This window comes from Leptosomus discolor, chromosome Z (genome assembly GCF_034619465.1).
Source record: "Leptosomus discolor isolate bLepDis1 chromosome Z, bLepDis1.hap2, whole genome shotgun sequence".
Taxonomy (NCBI): Eukaryota; Metazoa; Chordata; class Aves; order Leptosomiformes; family Leptosomidae; genus Leptosomus; species Leptosomus discolor.
The window spans coordinates 82,270,842-82,291,957 of NC_141419.1; the positions used below are offsets into that span (position 1 = coordinate 82,270,842).

General features: G+C 53.4%; 2 protein-coding genes across 2 annotated transcripts; both read left to right on the forward strand.

Annotated features, from left to right (window-relative positions):
- The first annotated feature begins 1,427 nt into the window (after positions 1–1,427).
- Positions 1,428–2,887, forward strand: LOC147413345 (avidin-like). Its single transcript, XM_086480169.1, has 4 exons — positions 1,428–1,526; positions 1,660–1,864; positions 2,354–2,474; positions 2,755–2,887. Exons 1-4 carry the CDS (start codon positions 1,455–1,457, stop codon positions 2,885–2,887), a joined length of 531 nt encoding a protein of 176 aa, XP_086336295.1. The 5' UTR covers positions 1,428–1,454.
- Positions 2,888–3,416: 529 nt separating this feature from the next.
- On the forward strand, positions 3,417–4,267 carry LOC147413346 (avidin-like). The gene is made up of 3 exons (XM_086479877.1): positions 3,417–3,624; positions 4,044–4,164; positions 4,234–4,267. The coding sequence occupies exons 1-3, from the start codon at positions 3,456–3,458 to the stop codon at positions 4,265–4,267; spliced, it is 324 nt and encodes a 107-aa protein (XP_086336003.1). The 5' UTR covers positions 3,417–3,455.
- The last annotated feature ends 16,849 nt before the right edge of the window (positions 4,268–21,116 follow it).

The following is a 21,116-nucleotide window of genomic DNA, read 5'->3' on the forward strand; positions in this document are numbered from 1 at the left end:
AGGGATCGTTAAATTCAGGAAAAATTAAGGTTATGGGCTGTTAGCATGCATGATGCTAAAATAAATCTATAGCTGTAAATGGGCTGCGGGTTGCCGTCAGCAGTGATGCCAGCATGGAGACATCGTGTTGCTCATCCCTGTGCCCACCAGTGGCCACAGGAGCTTCTGAACCAAGGCGATGGCGAGGGGCTGATGGCTGCCCCTCCTGCAACCTTCCCAGACCGGCCGTGCTCATTACCACGAACCTCGGCCATGCTCCAAGCGGCACCTGCCCGTTGAAAAAGCAGCCAAAGCAACGGGCAGCTGCCTGTGAAAGTTCGTTTCTAGACAGAGGGAGGCAAACACTGGGGCAGGAATTTCCCGCGGGCAGCCAGCTCTTTGGCCAGGGATCTCTTGCAGGCAGGGGTGTGAAAGGGCTGTGGGGCTCCTGCAGAGAGGAGAGGAGGGCGTTGAGATGCCAGCAGCAGAAATGCAGCACTCCCCAGCTGGGGTAGCAATGAATTTTACTGACTGAGAGAAACTGAGGCTCAAATGTGAGATTAAAGGGAAAGTAGAAGTATCTGTGAAATGTTGCAAAGAGTTGCCTTGTCTCCATTTTAGGAAAAGGAGCGTTTTCTGGTGAATACAGGGCTCTACCAGCTCTTGCTGTGATGGTGGCGGGAATTAAAGCAGGTATTTTAGGAGACTGCCTTGAAAATCATTGAGGAATGGGTGAGACAATTTGGTGTGAGCAGAGCCACTTCAGCCTCCCCAGCCAGCAACAACTATATCATAAGGGGAATTATACAAATACGTACTTACAGTAGTCTCAGAATCCCTGCATAAATACCATTTCTGTCAGCATTAAAATGCAGCATCCCAAGATATTTGGGGAATGTTTGCTTTTCATAAACAAAACCATTTCCTTCCACCAAAAGGCAGTTTGTGAAAACATCAGCAAACCTTCACACCAGCCTCAGGCAAGAGGAGACCGGGCGCTTTGTAGCCCGATCCGCAACTGCTTCAGTTCTGGCAGGGGGACAAAGTAAAGCCCCCAAAGGAGCCTGCTGTTGGGTGGGTTTGCACAAGGATGCCTGGTGCGGAGGAGCAGGGTGAGGCCATGTGCTGCAGCCGATCCTGGGGTGCATTCGCGTTAAGGCTCCTTGGCACCCCTATGCAGCCTGGGCATGGCAGCAGGGTGGCAAATAGGTGGCAGAAGGGACAACAGCCCCTGAGAGGGACTTTCCCCAGCCGAGCACCCGTCCTGGCAGTCACCAACCTGCAGGAGCCAGGGCCTCCTGGTGACTCGTAGGGCTGGGAACTGCAAATTTGGAAACACCCAGATTGCACAACGCCCTGTCCAGAGCTGCCACCCACAGCCCTGGCAACAATAAAAAGGCGAGGGAGCAGGCACATCAGCAGAACCCTTCGAGGAGCACATCCCCAGGTACGCCAGCCGCCTGCCTGCTGCAGAGATGGTGCAAGCGATTCCCTTCCTCCTGGTGCTCAGCCTGGCTCTGGTGGCTCCCGGCCTCTCTTCCAGAAAGGTAACAGCAGGGCTGGGATGCACGGGGCAGGGTGGGCAGAGGGCTGTGGCTCCCTGCTGGCAGTGCCTGCTCCTGTCACCCTGCCCACCCCAGGCTGTGCTCTGGCACCAACACTGAGTTCCCTCCACTCCAGTGCGTGCTGACTGGGAGCTGGATCAATGACCTGGGCTCCAATATGACCATCGGGCCCGTGGATGACAAAGGCATATTCAGTGGCTACTACTACACATCTGTGGCAGACAACTCGAGTAATATCAAAATATCACCACTGGTGGGGTACCAGCATATCATGGAGAGCCATCCCACGTTCGGCTTTACGGTCAACTGGAGCTTTTCAGGTGCTATTCCCTTCCCAGCCTCCCTGCATTGTCCCCAGAGCTCCCCTACCCTCCCTGTGATGTCCCCAGACCTCTTCTGCCTTTCCTATGCTATCCCCAGAGCTCCCCTGCCCTCGCTGTGTTGTCCTTGAAGCTCTTCTGCCCTCTCCTGCAGTGCCCCTGATGATCCCCTGCCTTCCCCTGCAGTGTCCCCAGTGCTCTCCCATCCCCTGTGTTGTCACTGATAGCCCCCATCCTTGACCCCAGAGGTCCTTGGCTGCTGTCACCTCCCAGTCCCTGGGTGCAGAGGATCATGGGGGCTGAATCTCGCTACTGTCTGCCCACCTCCTTGCAAGATCCCAAGCCCTCTGACCCCATCACCACTGTCCTCAGAGGGCAGGGACAGCCTGGGTCTACTGTCCCCTGGCTGAGCAGGCTGCAGGGCCATGGCTCGGCACTGACCTGTCACCCTAGCCATGCTCCCCTCCACCTCCTGCCCTGTCCCCACAGACTCCATCACCGTCTTCACGGGACAGTGCTTCGTGGATGAGAATGGAAAGGAGGTTTTGAAGACCATGTGGCTCCTGCGGTCACGCGTGGACAACATCAATAATGACTGGAATGCCACCAGGTGAGCCTGCTGTCCCTGCCCTCTGCAGGTCCCCAGTGCTTCCCCTGAGGGGTCAGGGCTCTCCCACCCCATGGTGCTCAGCACTCGACAGAGCTGCTGCCAGTGTAGGGGTGACTGAGCACGGGGTGCTCATGTACGGCCTCCCCAGGGGTCCTGTCAAGGTACAAAAGTTGGGGGGGGGCAAATGGGGCTGGGTGGGCATTCGGCACTGCCAGGGTGTGTTTTCCCCATGTGAGGCTGCTATTCCCACCCTTACGTCTCATCCCTTTTGTCCTCACAGGGTTGGCAACAACATCTTCAACCGCTTACACTTGACAAAGGATTGTGGGTGGCAGCATGGGGGTTTCTCTGCCAGCAGCAGTGTCGGGTGTGCAGCCCCCTGCTACTGCTCCATCACCTGCTTTTCCCAATAAAGCTTCGCTGCAAACATGCACCTGGCTCCTGTTGCGTCACAGCTCAGTGCCTATGTTCCCCTGTCCCCCCGATGGCATCCTATGGCTTCTTCTGTAACCATCCCCTGTGTGTGCCACCTGCTGTGACCGCCCCACAGCCCGGGCTTCTCCATTGCAGCCCCAACCACCCCACCATGCTGTGCCATGCTGTGCCATACTGTGTCATGACATGCTGTGCCATGCCAGGGTGCAGTGTGTGTGACCGAGGGGGCTGCCAGCTCTGGCTGTGCCATGCCCAGGGGTAGTGTTGGTCACCTACACCTGCTATGGGGGGTACCCAGCACCCCCAGCTCTACACTGCCCTGCCCTGGCACAGCAGGGAGAGATGCTGGCCCAGCCGGTGCCCGTGCCACCACTCCCAGATGCCATGCGGAGGGGCTGTGCCAGCTGCAGATGTGCAGGGCACACATCCCACTGCCCAGGCAAGCTAGAGGAGAGGGGCATGGCTCGGTGCTTCCCAAGGTACCCACACTAGCCTGGTCCCCAGTGCAACCTGCAGGGCCTGTGGAGGAACGAGCTGGGCTCCAACATGACCCTCTTGGCCCTGGATGCGGCCGGGACCTTCTCGGGCTCCTACCACACTGCCGTGGCGGTCACCAACAAGCAGATCCTCGTGTCACCCCTGCAAGGGGCACAGCAGCACCTCAGTGCCAAGAGGCAGCCCACCTTCGGCTTCACTGTGCAGTGGCAGTTTGCAGGTACAGCAGACCCGGCACGGCATCCCAGGGCAGCCAGCGATCCACTGCCCATGCTGGGATGCTGGAGCGGGGTGCCCCGCGGCTGGTCTCCATACCCCCTGAGGCACCCAGAGAAACCCTGGCTGTGGCCACGGACCAGCCACAGGAGACGTCGGGGGGGTGGGCTGGCTGTCTGTCTGGAAGTGGTGGCAGAGGTGTCCATCTGTCTGTCCAAAGGACACAGCCAGGGTGGTGTCCTTCTGTCTGTCCAGGAAAGGTGGAAGCCACCCAAGGGGTCAATCTGGCAGGGAGGTCCATCTGTCTGCCCAGGGCATGTGGTGGGGGTGTCTCTCTGTCTGCCAGGACCAGGTGGGTCCTGGGTTGCCCTGTCTGGAGGCGCAGGCTCTGAGCCCCCCTCTGACCCGCTTGAACCCCGCCAGACTCCACCACCGCCTTTGTGGGACAGTGCTTCGTGGACCATCGTGGGAAGGAGACACTGGAGACCACGTGGCTTCTGCGGGAAGAGGTCCTGTCCTGCAGGGACAACTGGAAAGCCACCAGGTGAGCCCTGCCCCTGCCCTCCCACCCCAGAGCCCTCTCTCCCCATCTGCTGACATGGCTTCCCCACAGGGTCGGCACCTCCATCTTCACCCGCATCAAGTGATGGGGATGGGGACCAGAGCTACCTGCACCCTGCCGTCCCCCGGCATCCCCGGGGGCTCTCCGCTGCCCTGCTCCCGGGCTGGGCTCCCACCAGCTTCCAGCATCCTGGCTGGGAAACGCACCCCCACCCTGCCCTGCTTCCTCCCACTGCCTCCCAGCAGCCTGCCGGCACGGCCACCCCTTCCCAAAGCTTGCTGCCCCCCTACATGGAGCCAAATAAAGCTTTCTCCACCTGGCAGAGAGCCGTGCCCCACATGTCCCTGGGGTGTGAGAAGCCACGCTGTGGCCTTGGGCAGATCTTGGGCACTTTCTGAAACAGCAGCACGTATTTCCAGACAGTGACGGCTTCTAGCAGTGATCAGGCCTGATGTTTACAGTTAGTACCAAGGAATGGGATGCAGAGAGGCCCTTGCTTGTACTTGTTCTTACAGCAACCAAAGTCACTGCTAAATCTTGTACTGCGTGTTGGGGTGCTGGGAGTGAAAAGGGTCTCAAGCACGATAAAGGTCGCAGCTGCAGGGAGAAGTGAACCGGACAGGGGACCCAAACTTGACCAACAGAGTGTTCCATCCCATACACGTCACATTCAGTATAAAGCTGAGGGATCACGAGGGTCAACCTCTCTTCTTCGATGGCCGACACCTGAGGAGGACTCTGTCTGTTCTTCTGTCGTCGATCCCGATCCATGTATCACTGAATCCAGTGCCTGAGTCCAGCTCCTGCACCCCGTTCCCGTCTGCTGCCAAGTCCAGCCTGGGATTGCCCCAGTGCCAGCCCTGCAGCATGGGGGGAGTTGGGTCCAGTATTGGTTTTGTATCTATTTGTATCTATTTCATTATTTTCTTATTCTTATTATTACCTCTTCTTTTATTGTTCCATTAAAGCTGTTTTAGTTTTCTTTTCCAAACCATAAGGTCTCTCTCCCTTGTTCTCTCCCTTTCCCTTCTGGGAGGGGAGAGGGGTTAATAGGGAGTGTCTGTCACTCATTAGTGGCCGGCCCAGCCTCAATCCTTGACAGGTGTTCGGTCTGTATCAAGGGATATTTATGCTCTTTCCTCCTCTTTTGACTGTATCACCTCAATAAAACTTGTACCTGAGAGGCTCAGCTTTCAGCGACTCCTGCACGGGCACTGCTGTGGGTTGGGAGGACAATCCTTGTTACAGTTATGTTTTTCTCTAACATTTGCCTGTACTGGTATTTTTCAAGGCTAATTCAATCCCAGCTCGAGCAGCATATTTAATTATTCATTTACCCTTTCTTCTTATTATTCATTAATCCTTTCTTGACTCTGACATATACAGGTTTAAACCACAGCCCTGCTGACTTTTAACTTCTTTAGCACTTCGTGCTTTGGACTTCTTCCCTGCCTGCTGATTCCCTCTTGCCTGCTCCTTCCCTCTTGCCTGCTCCCTGCTGCACCAGAGCTCAGGCACGGCATCGCATCGCAGGATTTAGCCCTGGTCAAATCATAGAATGTTTTGGGTTGGAAGGGATCTTGAAAGGTCATCCAGTACAACTCCCTGCACTGAGTAGGGGCATCTTTAGCCAGATCAGGTTGCTCAGAGCCCCGTCCAACCTGACCTTGAACACTTCCAGGGACAGGGCTTCTACCACCTCTGTGGGCAGCCTGTTCCAGTGTTTCATCACCCACACAGTCAAGAATTTCAACCTTATATCCAGTCTAAATCTAACCTCTTTTAGTTTAAAAACATTATTCCTTGTGCTACTACAACAGGCCGTGCTATCACAGTCTGGCCCCACCTTTCCTGTAGCCCCCTTTAAGTACTGAAAGGCTGCAGTAAGGTCTCCCTGGAGCCTTCTCTTCTCCAGGCTAAACACCTCCAACTCTGTCAGCCTGTCCTCACAGGGGAGGTGCTCCAGCCAGGTGCTCTCATCATCTTTGTGGCCCTCCTCTGGACCCGTTCAAGTAGGTCCATGTCTTTCTTGCACTGAGGGACCCAGAGCTGAACGCAGCACTGCAGGTGGGGTCTCACCAGAGTGGAGCAGAGGGCGAGAATCAGCTCCCTCGACCTGCTGGTCACGCTTCTTTTGATGCAGCCCAGGATGTGATTGGCTTTCTGGGCTGCAAGCGCACATTGGTGGCTCATGTCCAGTTTTTCACCCACCAAGACTCCCAAGTCTTTTTCTACAGGGCTGCCCTCAATCCCTTCAACCCCCAGGCTGTTATTGATACCAGGGTTTGCCCCAACCCAAGTGCAGAACCTTGCGCTTGGCCTTGTTGAACCTCTTGAGGTTCACATCGACCCACTTTTCAAGCTTGTCCAGGTCCCTCTGGATGTCATCTTGTCCCTCAGGCATGTCAGCTGCATGACTCAGTTTGATGTCATCTGCAAAGTTGCTGACGGTGCAGTCAATGCCACTGTCTACGTCATTGATGAAGATATAACAAGGCCAAGTGCAACAACTTGCACCTGGGTCAGGACAACCCCTGATATCAGTACAGGTTGAGGGATGAAGGTACTGAGAGCAGCCCTGCAGAGAAGGACTTAGGTGTACTGGTGGATGAAAAGTTGGACATGACCTGGCAAAGTGCACTGACAGACCATACCTGTGGTGTCCCCAGACCTCCCCTGACTTTCCTGTGGTGTCCCATGAGTTTGCCTGCCTTGCCTGTGGTGTCCTTTGACCTGCTCTGCCCTTGATGCAGTGTAGCGAGAACTTCCCTGCCTTCCCTCAGGTATCCTTTGTGCTCTCAGGCTGGGCTCCCACCGGCTCCCAGCATCCTGGCTGGGAAACACACCCCCGCCCTGCCCGGCTTCCTCCCACTGCCTCCCAGCAGCCTGCCGGCACGGCCACCCCTTCCCAAAGCTTCTTGCCCCCCTACATGGAGCCAAATAAAGCTTTCTCCACCTGGCAGAGAGCCGTGCCCCACGTGTCCCTGGGGTGTGAGAAGCCACGCTGTGGCCTTGGGCAGATCGGGGTCGGGGGTGGCTGGGGGAGGGCAGGGTGGCGTTTTGCGGGGCTGGGAGGGACAGGGCTGAGGGACAAGGGGAGGACAGCAGCTGTGTAATCCCACTTCCCGACCATGGCTTTGGGCTGCGGCAGCTGCCTTCCTGCCTGCGCACCCGTCTGCGGCACCCGCAGGGGCCCTGCAGTGGGTGGCCCCAGGCAGCATCCCTGGTGTGGAGCAGCAGGATGCCCCATGGCCGGGGTTCGGGGGGAAGGCGCGTGCAGGCAAGTCAGCACACTCGCCTGGCCTCATCCTGCACCTCTGCACCCCAGCCTGCCCCTTCTGCCCGTCCAACTGCACTTCCAGCTACTGCTCTGTGGGGCGAGGCTTGGTCCTGGGTCCCCACACATCGGGGAGGGCTGGATGCCAGCCCCCACAGAGGGGACCGTGGTCATGACCTGGGAGCCTGGGGTGCTGGGGTGGTGCAAAGTCCAGGCTGGATACTGGAGGGACCAGAGGAGGGATCTGGGGCTCCAGGGGCAGCCACTGGGCAGACGGGATGGCTAAGGCCAGATACTGGAGGAATCCCAGCTCTATATATGTACATATGCAGGTATGACAGGGCTTTAAACTAGGTGTGAAGAGGGAGGGGAATAATGATATCAAGATTATCTGTGATAAGCGGCAAGATGACACACCAGTGTGGGAGGGATGTGGTGTCAATAAGGGCCTTCCATCCGCTGCCCTGAGGCATGCTGTGGACACTGCAGCACAGGCAAAGTCTTATAGAGATGAGCCAGGGGCTCCTGAGGAAATAGAAGCCAACCGGGTAGCATCCATGAAACACCCTGGGGGAGTAAAGGGGTGTCCCTCTGAGAAGGTGTCACGGCCAGCAGCCCAGCTGAAGTGCCTCTACACCAATGCATGCAGCATGGGCAACAATCAGGAGAAACTGGAAGCCACTGTGCTACAGGAAGGCTATGACATACTGGCCATTACTGAAACTTGGTGGGATGAATTCTGTGACTGGAGTGTGGCTATTGATGGCTACAGGCTGTTCAGAAGGGACAGGAGTGTAAGGAGGGGTGGAGGACTTGCCCTCTGCATGAAGAAATGGATAGCGTGTGAAGAGTTGCCCCTAAAGAACAGCCATGAGAAGGTTGAAAGCTTACGGGTAAGAATTAGGGATCGAGACAACAAAGGAAGCCTTGTGCTTGGTGTCTACCACAGGCCACCCGATCAAGGGGAACCTATTGATGAAGCCTTCTCACTCCAGCTGCAGGAGACATCGTGCACACAGGCTCTCATCCTGCTGGGGGATTTCAGTCACCCCGACATCTATTGGAAAAGTGGCATGGCAAGCTGTAGGCAATCCAGGAGACTCCTGGAGTGCCTAGATGACAACTGCTTAAGGCAAGAAAGGGACAGCCCTACCCAAGGGGATGCGATATTGGACCTGATGGTCACAAAGGCAAGTGAACTCATCAGGGATGTCAAGATTGGAGGCAGCCTGGGCTACAGTGATCATGCACTAGTGCCATTCACTGTCCTAAAGGGTATGAGGCAGATGAAAAGCATAGTCAGGACCCTAAATTTTAGGAAAGCAATCTTCCAGCTTTTCAAGGAGTTAGTCAATAGGACCCCCTGGGAAACAGCCCTCGGGAACAAGGGAGCAGAGCAGAGCTGGCAGATCTCTAAGGACGTGCAAGAGCTCTCGATCCCCAGGTGTAGGAAATAAGGACTGCAAAGCAAGAGACCAGCATAGCTGAGTTGAGACCTGGTGATCAAACTAAACGGCAAGAAGGAAATGCACAGGCAGTGCAAGCAGGGATGGGTATCCTGGGAAGAGTACAGGGACGTTGCCCAGTTGTGTAGGGACGAGGTCAGGAAGGCCAAGGAGCGGCTGGAGCTGAACTTGACGGGGCATGCAAAGAAACAAGAAGGGCTTCTACAGGTATGTCAACCAGAAAATGAAGGTCAAAGAAAGTGTACCCCTCCCACCCCCCCCCCCCCCAAGATGAGCGGCAATGGTGAACTAGTGACAACAGATGAGGAGATGGCTGAGGTTCTGAACAACTTTTTTGCCTCAGTTTTCACTGGCAACCTCTCTCCTCGCAGCTCTCAGGCTAATGGCCCACAAGACGGGGACCAGGGAGACAAAGTCCCTCCCACCGTAAGTGAAGACAAGATTTGTGACCGTCTGAGGAACCTGAACGTATGCAAGTCCTTGGGATCTGATGAGATCTTTCCAGAGTCCTGAGGGAATCGGCTGATGCAGTTGCCAAGCCACTCTCCATGATATTTGAAAAGCCATGGCAGTCAGGCGAAGTCCCAGGTGACTGGAAGAAAGGAAACATTACGCCCATTTTTCAGAAGGGTAGAAAGGAGGACCCTGGGAACTACCGACCTGTCAGCCTCCCCTCTGTGCCTGGGAAGATCATGGAACAGATCCTCCTAGAAGCTCTGCTAAGGCACCTGGCGGACAGGGAGGTGATTCAAGACAGCCAGCATGGCTTTACTAGGGGCAAGTCCTGCCTGACCAACCTAGTGGCTTTCTACAATGGAGTGACTGCATCAGTGGACAAGGCGAGAGCTATGGATATTATCTATCTGGACTTCTGCAAGGCCTTTGACACGGTTCCCCACAACAACCTTCTCTCTAAGTTGGAGAGATATGGGTTTGATGGGTGGACTGCTCAGTGGATGAGGAATTGGTTGGATGGTTGCATCCAGAGAGTAGTGGTCAATGGCTCGAAGTCCAGATGGAAGACGGTGACAAGTGGTGTCCCTCAGGGGTCCGTACTGGGACCAGTGGTGTTTAATATCCTCATTAATGATATTGACAGTGGCATTGAGTGCACCCTCAGCAAGTTTGCTGATGACACCAAGCTGGGTGGTGCAGTCAATACTCCAGAAGGTCAGGATGCCATCCAGAGGGACCTGGACAGGCTGCAGAGGTGCGCCCAGGTGAGCTGCATGAGGTTCAATAAGGCCAAGTGCAAGGTCCTGCATGTGGGTTGGAGCAACTGCCGGTATCAGTACAGGCTGGGAGAAGACAGGCTGGAGAGCAGCCCTGTGGAAAAAGTCTTGGGGGTACTGGTGGATGAGAAGTTGGACACGAGCCAACAGTGTGCGACTGCAGCCCAGAAGGCCAGTCGCATCCTGGGCTGCATCAGGAGAAGCGTGGCCAGCAGGTCGAGGGAGGTGATTCTGCCCCTCTGCTCTGCCCTGGTGAGACCCCACCTGCAGTGCTGCATCCCGCTCTGGAGCCCCCAGCACAAGAAGGACGTGGACCTGTTGGAGCGGGTCCAGAGGAGGCCCACAGAAATGATCCCAGGGCTGGAGCCCCTCTCCTATGAACACAGGCTGAGAGAGTTGGGGTTGTTCAGCCTGGAGAAGAGGAGGCTCCGGGAGGGACCTTAGAGCAGCCTTCCAATACCTGAAAGAGACCTATAAGAAGGCAGGGGAAGAACTGTTCGCAAGGATTTGTAGCAACAGGACAAGGGGTAATGGTTTTAAGCTAGATATAAACATTAGGAAAAAAATTCTTTAATATGAGGGTGGTGGATCATTGGAACAGGTTGCCCAGAAAGGTCGTGGAAGCCCCAGGAGACATCCAAGGTCAGGGGGCTCTGAGCAACCTGACCTAGTTAGAGATGTCCCTGCTTGTTGTAGGGGAGTTGGACTAGATGGCCTTTAGAGGTCCCTTGCAACTCAACAGATTCTATGATCCTATGGTTCTATTTCCCACTAACTGGCTGTTGCCTGATCAGCCAGAGGGTGGAACAGGACAAGGCTCCTTTCTGGTGCTCAAATTCAAATGACAACATCGCCTGTATGTTAAACTTTGCCAGCTCCTTAGGAAAGAAAACACAAACACATCAAACAAGGGCTCTATGCCCTTTACACGGACCCATCTAACACGTGAACTCGCTAATTCTCACTTCAGCAGCTCATGAAGTTTCTGCCTCCCAAGTTCCCTAATCTGTAACATGCAGCTCCTAACTCGGGTGCCCCTGAGCACCCCGGGGAGAAGCTGTGCGGGCAGGGAGAGGTGCAAAGAGCTCGAAGGAAGGTGCTGCCCAAGGGCTGCACAGCTGCTGCGGGAAGAGACTGTCAGATGGGGCAGGGATTTGGGGCAGCAGGCACACAGTGTCATGGCCTGTCTACCATCCTCTTCCTATCACAGTGTGCCTGCCCTTCCTCAGCCTTCCTCAGCCTCTGCTCTCTTCCCCAGCCTCCTTCCCTGCTGGGCTCTGGGGCTGCTCTCAGCACTCCCGGCTCCTGGAGAGTGCACAGAGCAGAGCGGGTCTGGGGTATGCCTGTACTGGCCGAGCCCAACTGGCTGACATGCCTTGTGGTCCTGCTTTTGAGCAAACGCCACCCCTGCATCCTCACCCCCACATCCTCATCTTTACGCCCACATCCTCGCCCTCACTACTGCACCCTCATCCTCATTCTTGCTTCTTCATCCTTACCCCTGTACCCTCTGCCTCACCTGTCATGCGTTAGTGGTGGGCCAGCCACTAACGAAGGACGGATGCTCTCTCTTAACCCCTCTGCCCTCACAGAAGGGGAAGGGACAAAGAATAAGGGAGAGAGACTCGTGGGTTGGAAAAAAAACCCTAAAACAGCTTTAATGAAACAATAACAAGAAAAAGAAAGCATAGTAATACTAATATGGAAATAAAGAAATACATACAATTATCTAAAAAATCAATATCAAACTCCTCCAACGATGATTATGTCACCAGTGATGCTGCAAGGCAGGCACTGGAGAGTCCCAGACCGGACTCAGCAGCAGGCGGGAACTGGATTCAGGAAAAGGATTTGGGGACTGGATTGGGGAAAAAGGATTCAGGAACTGGATTTGGGAAAAAAGATTCAGGAACTGGACTGAGGAATGCACAGGTTGAGATCAAAGGCAAAAGAACAGAAGGACAGAGAGGGTCCTCCTTGCCCACTGGCCATTGAAGAAGAGGACTTGACCCTCGCGATCCCTCAACCTCGTACTGAATAGAGCGTCTACGGAATGGAAGACTGCGACAGGTTTGGGTCACCTGACCTGTCCGCTCCTCCCCGCAGCTCCCAGGTCTTTATTTCATTACAACCCTTTTCCTTACAGCACCCCAGTGTAGGGCACAAGATTCAGCAGCGACCTTGGTTTCTACAGGAGCAGGTACAAGCAAAACCCTTTCTGCATACCTTTGCTTGGCAGTAACTGTAAACTTCTCGAGGCAGACACTGTCTGGAAAAACATGCCATCAGCTTCAGAAAGTGCAGTCTCGCAGAAAGTAAAATCACTGGGCAGCGAACCAGTTCTGTTCTAGCTCAAAGCAGAACATTCCACCCCTTATTCCATACCATTTACAGCATAGCCATCACTAGTTTATGATTCATCTTTCTACACAAATGTTCCTTAAGTTCAGTAAGTTCATGATTGCTGGTTTCTATCTATCACAGCAGTCTCTCAGGGCAGGAGAGACGCCATGTAATTCATTGTGGCTCGTGCCCACGGGGGGCAGGCCCACCTCACAGAGGTTACTGGATGCCACTTGAAGAAGCTAGCTCCGGTCATCACCGCTACATTGTCCTGAAAGACTCTTACTGAACGCTGTTAGTATTGCATAGCAATTAACATTATACAGCTCAAAATTGAGTATTCCCACCCGGAGTTAAATGCCCTTGAGGTACACATGGGACTTCACCATCCTTCAGCATCACCCACCAAGTACATCCAGGTCCTTGAGTGAAGGCAATTCCACAAATGGGTTTGCCTTTGCCCAAAGCAGGAAAAACCCACACACTTTTCCCCAGAAAATTCCTTTCACACACCACAGGGGCTTTATCCCCTTCTGCTGTATGTAAAAGGCCTGACTGAGCAGGATCGGCTTCACTGGTAGATCCTCTGGTGTTAACTAACCAGGTGGCGTGCGCTAAATTCTTGTCCCAGTTTTTAAAGGTCCCACCACCCATTGCTTCCAGGGTAGTTTTTGACAGCCCGTTGTATCGTTCATTTTTTCCGGAGGCTGATGCATGATACGGGGCGTGATATACCCACTCGATGCCACGTTCTTTGGCACAGGTGTCTCTAAGTCTGCTTTTGAAATGAGTCCCATTGTCCAACTCGGTTCTTTCTGGACTACTGTGTTGCCACAAGATCTGCTTTTCAAGGCCCAGAAGAGCGTTCCGGGCAGTAGTGTGGGGCACAGGACATGTTTCCAGCCGTCCAGTTTCCAGCCATCCGGTGCTTGCTTCCACCATTGTGAGCACAAAACCTGGCGGGTTTGAGGGGGTGTGATATAAGCAATCTGCCAGGCCTCCCCGTACTTGTATTTCAACCATCGTCCCCCATACCACAGAAGTCTCAAACGTTTAGCTTGCTCAATTGTGGCACATGTTTCACCATCGTGGGTAACCTGCGCAATAGTGTCCATAGTTAAATCCACCCCTCGGTCACGAGCCCTTCTGTATGTTGCATCTCGTCCATGATGACCTGAGGTGTCATGGGCCCACTAAGCTAAAAATACTTCACCCTTATGTTCCCAGTCTAGGTCTGTTTGGAACATATTGGCAGCCTGATCCACTCGCTGATTGTTACGATGTTCCTCAGTGGCCTGACTCTTAGGTACGTGTGTGTCTACATGACGTACCTTTACAACTAGTTTCTCCAGCTGGGCAGCATTATCTTGCCACAACGCGGCAGCCCAAATTGCTTTACGTCTGCGCTGCCCCTTATTCCACTTCCACTGGTTTAACCACCCCGCGAGGCATTTGCCACCATCCATGAGTCAGTACAGAGATAGAGATAGAGATAGAGATAGAGATAGAGATAGAGATAGAGATAGAGATAGAGATAGAGATAGAGATAGAGATAGAGATAGAGATAGAGATAGAGATAGAGATAGAGATAGAGATAGAGATAGAGATAGAGATAGAGATAGAGACAGAGATAGAGATGATAGAGTTCTGGCCACTTTTCTCATTTGGCAATGTCCAAGGCCAGCCACTTTTGCTAGATTTTGAGGACTCTGGGTATTATGACAATCAAAATAGCATTATATTATTATTGATTCTCCTGAATGCTCTCCAGTGGTGGTGTCTGACTCAACATTGGTGACATTGGAGTAATCTCCCAAGGGAAGTGGTGGATTCCCCTACAGTGGGCAGTTTTAAGACTCAACTTGACAGGGTGCTGGGCCATATAATTTAAACTGTATTTTTACCTTGAAAGGTTGGATTAGATGATCCTTGAGGTCCCTTCCAACCTGGTAGCCTATAATGTAATTCCGTGATTCTATGATTGGTGCCTGTGTTACTCAACCACCTCCACTCCCACAAAGAGCGTTGCCGCTACACTGACAGCTACTAAGGCCACTGCAGCTCGATCGCTACCAGTACGAGTTGCTGCTATGACCACAAGGAAACGGACAAAAAAGTCCGATGGCCCAGCGAAGGATGAGGAAGATCCAGGAGAGGGTCCTTCTCAGGGTCCTTCCCGAGCAGATTCGAGACAGGGTCCTTCTCAGGCAAAATCAGTGAGCAAGTCAGAGTCAGGATGAGGCGACAAAGACTTTGATGAGAGTTGGTCTCAAGCAGAATCATGAGAGGAGTCAGAACCAGAAGTCCAACCCTTATCTAGGAGGGAGTTGCAAAAGTGAAAAAGGACTTGAACTGTCATGGAGATGAGACAATTTTCTCATGGTCGCTCCAATGCTGGGATAAAGGGGCCAACCCCATTAACTTGGGGGGTAGAGAAGCCAGGCGTTTGGGGTCCCTGGCCAAAGACAAGGTGATGATAAGAAAGAAAATGGGAGGACTATAAGACGGTTGCCAGAGGATGTAGGGAGGCAACTAGGAAAGCTAAGGCCTCCTTGGAGTTAAGCCTTGCAAGGGAGGTCAAGGACAGCAGAAAGGGCTTCTTCAAATACATTGCAGACAAAGCTAACACCAGAGGCAATGTAGGCCCAATGTTGAATGAGGCGGGTGCCCCGGTGACAGAGGATACAAAGAAGGCGGAGCTACTGAATGCCTTCTTTGCCTCTGTCTATACTGCTGGAGACTGTCCTCAGGAGCCCCAGACCCCTGTGGCCCCAGAGGAAGTCAGGCTAAAGCAGGAGTTTGCCTTGGTTGATGAGGACTGGGTTAGCAGTCAGTTAAGCAATCTGGACATCCATAAATCCATGGGCCCTGATGGGATGAGCCCGCAGGTGCTGAGGGAGCTGGCGGAAGTCATTGCTAGACCACTCTCCATCACCTTTGGCAAGTCGTGGGGAACAGGAGAGGTGCCTGTGCCTAGTGGAGTCGCTCAGGGGTCAGTACTGGGACCAGTACCATTCAATATATTCATCAATGACCCGGACGAGGGAACAGAGAGCACTGTCAGCAAGTTTGCTGATGACACAAAACCGGGAGAAGCGGCTGACACCCCAGAAGGCTGTGCTGCCATTCAGAGAGACCTGGGCAGGCTGGAGAGCTGGGTGGGAGAAATGTAATGAAATACACCAAGGGCAAGTGTAGAGTCTTGCATCTGGGAAAGAACAAGCCCATGCACCAGTATAGGCTGGGGACTGAGCTGTTAGAGAGTAGCGTAGGGGAAAGGGACCTGGGCGTCCTGGTGGGCAGCAGGATGACCATGAGCCAGCAACGTGCCCTCGTGGCCAAGAAGGCCAATGGCTTCCTGGGGTGTATTAGAAGGGGTGTGGTCAGTAGATCGAGAGAGGTTCTCCTGCCCCTCTCCTCTGCCCTGGTGAGACCGCACCTGGAATAGTGTGTGCAGTTCTGGGCCCCTCAGGTCAAGAAGGACAGGAAGAGTCCAGCGCAGAGCCACAAAGGTGATGAAGGGGGTGGAACATCTCCCTTCTGATGAAAGGCTGAGAGAGCTGGGGCTCTTCAGCTTGGAGAAGAGGAGACTGAGGGGTGACCTCGTTAATGTTTAGAAATACGTAAAGGGCGAGGGTCAGGAGGATGGAGCCGGGCTCTTCTCGGTGATGTCCAATGACAGGACAAGGGGCAACGGGTGCAAGCTGGAGCATAGGATGTTCCATATTGACATAAGGAAAAACTTTTTCCTTGTGAGGGTGACAGAGCACTGGAACAGGCTGCCCAGAGAGGCTGTGGAGTCTCCTTCTCTGGAGCCATTCAAAACCCGCCTGGACACGTTCCTGTGTGACCTACTCTAGGTGGTCCTGCTCTGGCAGGGGGGTTGGACTAGGTGATCTTTTGAGGTCCCTTCCAAACCCCTCACATTCTGTGATTCTGTGATTCTGTGAAAAGCACTCTCAGCCTCTGGAGGCGATTCTTGTTAGCTGTGAAGAAGAGGCATCCCTACGGGGATGATATTGACTGCCATCCAAGCAAATGGAACACGATGGAAAACGGTGTGAAGTACCTGAGAGAATTAGCTGTGCAAGAGGTGATTTGTAATTACAAGCAAGGAAAGTAGACCTGATGAAATGCCATGTGAGTGACCTACGTTAAAGAAGTTTGTGCAGAGCGCACCATCGGTGCATTCCCACACATCGTCAGCAATGGCCTGAGGAGGAGATGGCGAGACGCCAGCTGTGAGTGATGTGGCTAACAAAGTACAACAGCATGGAGACGGTCTCTCTCGTCCCCTGCAGGCCTGAATCTCGGACACGGAAAAAATTACCAAGGAAGTTGCAAGCCTGTGTGATAAGCTGTCCGAGAGAGAATTCTGTTCCTCTGAACGGATCCGTGTCGGAGCCATTAGGGGAAGGCGCTCTCTTACGAGAACAGCTCAAGAGGGACGGTACATGTCACGAGGTGCCCTGTGGTCTTTCCCACGTGAGCATGGAGAAGACATGGATAAACAGGATGGAAAAACCTACCTCTGCCCTAAGGGCTCAAGTACGTAAGTTACAAGGTAGAACAGATACGAGAGAGTGTTCTTCCAGGAGGAAGGTCGCTCCAGTCTAGAGTGAGCAGTTCTCGTACACCCGTACACCACACAAACCCAGTTGTCACTAACAGGTACCACCCTCGAAGCTAGAGGGGCCCTGCCTCCAGATCGGTAGAGGAGAGGGACAACCGAGTTTATTGGACTGTGTAGATTTGATGGCCTGGCAAGTTAGAACCACCGAAGTATAAAGTCCTGGTAGACACCAGTGCACAGTGCACCCTAGTGCCATCGAACTGTAAAGGCACAGAATCAACTACTATTTCTGGAGTGACGGGGGGGATCTCAAGAGCTGGGTGTATCGGAGGCCGAAGGGAGCCGAACTGGGAATAAGTGGGAAAAGCACCCTGTAGTGACTGGTCCAGAAGCTCTGTGCATCCTCGGCATAGACTTCCTCAGGAGAGGGTATTTTAAGGACTCAAAAGGGTGTCGGGGGGCCTTTGGTATAGCAGCTATAGAGACTATTCAGCCACTGACTATCTTGCGCAGATTTTCCAAGGACCTTGCCATTGTAGGGCTGAAGAACGCTGGGTGCCAACTGCTGCCAAAACGATGCATTGACAACAATATTGTACCAACAGAGATTCTGTGATGCCCATCCACAAGCCAGTCTGTCAACTAGAGGGCCAAGGAGTGATTAGCAAGCCTCATTCGCCCTTCAACAGCCCTAGATGGCCAGTGCAGAAGTCTCGTGGTGAGTGGAGATCAACCGTAGACTATCACAGCCTGAATGAAGTTGCGCCGCTATTGACAACTGGGTTTGTGTGGTTTACGTGGCTTACACGGTTTACATGGTTTACGCGGCTATCAATAAATGGGTTTGTGGGGTTATGGATAAATGTGTGGCTGCATGGATTATATTTTCATTCCACCTGCTCACGTTTGGTCTACTCGAGCTGAAGAACTGCTCACCGAAGACTGGTGCAGCCATCCTCCTGGAACAACTGTCTCTTCTATTCGTTTTACCTTGTAACTTACGCACTCGTGCCCGCAAGGCAGCAGTAGGTTTTCCACCCCACCTACTCACGTCCTCTCTATCCCCACACAGGAGAGACCACAGGGCACATCGTGACATGTACCGTTCCTCTTGAGATGGTCTCGTTGGAGAGCCTCTTCTCCTGATGGCTCCAACGCAGCTCCATTCAGGGGGAAGAACAGCATCTATTCTCCCTCCTAGGCAGGTTCTCACACTGTTTTGCAACTTCCTTAGCCATTTTTTCCATGGCCAAGACTCGGGCCTGCAGGGGGCGAGAGAGACCGTCTTCATGCCGGCATACTTTGTCAGCCACTTCGTTCGCACTTGGTGTCTCACCGACTCCGCCCCAGACCATTCTTGACAACGTGTGGGAATGCACCGGTGGTGCACGCGGCACAGACTTCTGCAGCACAGGTCGCTTGCAAGGCATTTTATCAGGGTCTACAACTACTTGCCAGTCACTCTAAATCGCTTCTTGCACAGCTAATTCTCTCAGGTACTTTATGCCTTTTCCCACGGTGCTCCATTTGCTCAGGCGACAGTCAATATTGTCCTTAAAGGGATACCTACTCTTCACAGCTGACAAGAGTGGCTTTCAGAGGTTGAGAGTGTTTTTCTCTCTCACAAGTGCCTTGTCAATGCCTTTGTCTCCGGCCAGGGGTCCCAACTGCCTGGCTTCCCTACCATCCAAGTCGATGGTATCGGCCTTGTTATCCCACCACCGGAGTAGCCAGGGGCTGAGTGACACACCTTCACTGAGGGCTAAAATCCTTTCTCACATTTCACGGCTCCTTCACAGAGAAGGGTTTGACGACCCCCTCTGGTTCTGACTCCACCCCCTCCAATGGCCCTGCCTGAGAAGGGCCCTTTCCCGGAACTTCGGCTTTCACTTTCTTCCTGGTCACAGGGGCGACTGCTATGGTGCAGATTGCGTGGGAGTGGCCGCAGCGGCTGTCTGCGTAGCCGCGGTGCTCATTGTCGGAGTTGCTGGAGTAACGACGGAGCTCCCTGCCAGAGCTGGAGCAGTGGCCGTGCTCGTGGTGAGGGCTGGCCGGCTCTGAGTTGCTGCGGTGCCTGTTTCTGAAACAGCACACACTGTAGGGAACACCGCTGCCCAACCTGCCGCAACCCAGACCAGCAACAAGCACCGGAGCAAAGTGTCGGCTCTCGCCCAGCGCCCGGAACCGATAAACCGCAAACAAACGCTAACAACGAACAAAGAATAATACAACACATATGGCAGGGAAGGCAGCACGACGGCACTTAACTCAGAACCAAACTCGAAGGAGACACGGTATCATATTGCGCTCAGCAATGGCGCAATGTGAGCTGTCTCATCTCCAACCTTTGGAGACTCGGAGAGGAAAAATCCTGATACTCTCTCAACTGAGCAAGCCAGAGTTCGAACTATTCAGGCGATCTCTCAGAGCCCTGGTCAGGCCCCACGTTGGACACCAATTAATCCATCAAGGGCTGAAGCTGGGCTGACCACTAAGACACGACAGATGCTCTCTCTTAACCCCTCTCCCCTCCCAGAAGGGAAAGGGAGAGAGAACAAGGGAGAGAGACTTATGGGTTGGAAAGGAAAACTAAAACAGCTTTCATGAAACAATAACCAGAAAAAGAAAAGATGAAAAATATTGATAAGAAAAGGATAAAATATATACAAACATACGAGAAACCAATATCAAACTCCCACAATGACAATCACGTCACCAGTGAAGCTGCAGGGCAGGCACTGGGGCAGTCCCAGGCTGGACACGGCAGCAGACGGGAACAGGGTTCGGGAACTGGATTCAGGAAATGGATTTGGGAAATGGATTCAGGAACACACAGGTTGGCATCAAAAGCACAAGTACAGAGTCTTCCTCGGATGCTGGCCGTTGAAGAAGAGGGCTTGACCCTTGCGCTCCCTCAGCCTCGTACTGAACAGAGCGTATATGGAATGGAAGACTGTGACAGGTTTGGGTCACCTGTCCTGTCCGCTCCTCCCCGCAGCTCCCAGCTTTTTACTTCATTACAACCCTTTTCCTTACAGCACCCCAGCGTGGGGCACAAGATTCAGCAGCGACCTTGGTTTCTACAGGAGCAGGTACAAGCAAAAGCCTTTCTGCATACCTTTGCTTGGCAGTAACTGTAAACTTCTCGAGGCACACGCTGTCTGGAAAAACATGCCATCAGCTTCAGAAAGTGCAGTCACTTAGAAGGACTTAACTGAGACGTAACATCACTGAATGGAGAACCGGTTCTGTTCTAGATCAAACCAGGACATCGCCCCTGCACCCTCATCCACACCCCTGCCATCCACATCCCAGCCCCTCAGTTCAGCCCTGTTGCACACTGGTGTCCTTGGCACTGGCCCGACCACGCTGGGCTTGTTCTTGGGCTCGCCCTCCCCAAACGGCCCCAGTGGCTGTCACCAGCACCAAGAGGGAGTCCCCAAATCTTCTCTGTGAGGTCTGTGAGGTTAAAGCCTCCGGACCCCAGTGGGAGTGGGAGGATGAGGCTGGGAGCCCTGGCGGGCGGAGCCCACGGGGCGATGCTGGGCCACAGAGAACCACGTGGGAACAGGGATTAAGACCTCGTTTCTGTCCTTTTGATAGGATTATGAGAGTGTCTTTACAAAAATACAGTAACATTAACCCAGGCTGGTTCAAGATACCACGGACCTAAACAGTGAACAGATAAGGAGGAGAGTGGTTTTGCAAGTACATGGCGCTGTTTATCCAGAGGAGCCATGTGCTTGGTAAGTAATAAGACTAAGACAAGGAGACCTTGACAGGTATGCGACACTGTTCACCAGGCCTCGTAAAGCAAAAGGTGCCATGTATCTCAGCAACTAGAGGCAATCAGAACTCACCAGACTACAAAGATCTGTTAGAGAAGATAACCTAAAAAAAAAAAAAATCATTAAAAAATATTTCCCTCGAAAAAGTCATGGGAAGTCTGCACTTTTCAACCTCAGGGAACAGTGCACAGGCTTGATAGGCTTATTAATATCAACTTCTCCGCCCAGGAGATGCATAATGGTATGATAACGGAA

What these genes read in the sequence shown, in the direction of transcription:
- LOC147413345 (XM_086480169.1), top strand. Translation starts at nt 1,455, where the DNA reads ATGGTGCAAGCGATTCCCTTCCTCCTGGTGCTCAGCCTGGCTCTGGTG. An exon ending in CCGGCCTCTCTTCCAGAAAG is followed by an intron (nt 1,527 to 1,659) that starts GTAACAGCAGGG and finishes CCTCCACTCCAG; the next exon opens with TGCGTGCTGACTGGGAGCTG. An exon ending in GGTCAACTGGAGCTTTTCAG is followed by an intron (nt 1,865 to 2,353) that starts GTGCTATTCCCT and finishes CTGTCCCCACAG; the next exon opens with ACTCCATCACCGTCTTCACG.
- LOC147413346 (XM_086479877.1), top strand. Translation starts at nt 3,456, where the DNA reads ATGACCCTCTTGGCCCTGGATGCGGCCGGGACCTTCTCGGGCTCCTAC. An exon ending in TGTGCAGTGGCAGTTTGCAG is followed by an intron (nt 3,625 to 4,043) that starts GTACAGCAGACC and finishes GAACCCCGCCAG; the next exon opens with ACTCCACCACCGCCTTTGTG. An exon ending in GACAACTGGAAAGCCACCAG is followed by an intron (nt 4,165 to 4,233) that starts GTGAGCCCTGCC and finishes GCTTCCCCACAG; the next exon opens with GGTCGGCACCTCCATCTTCA.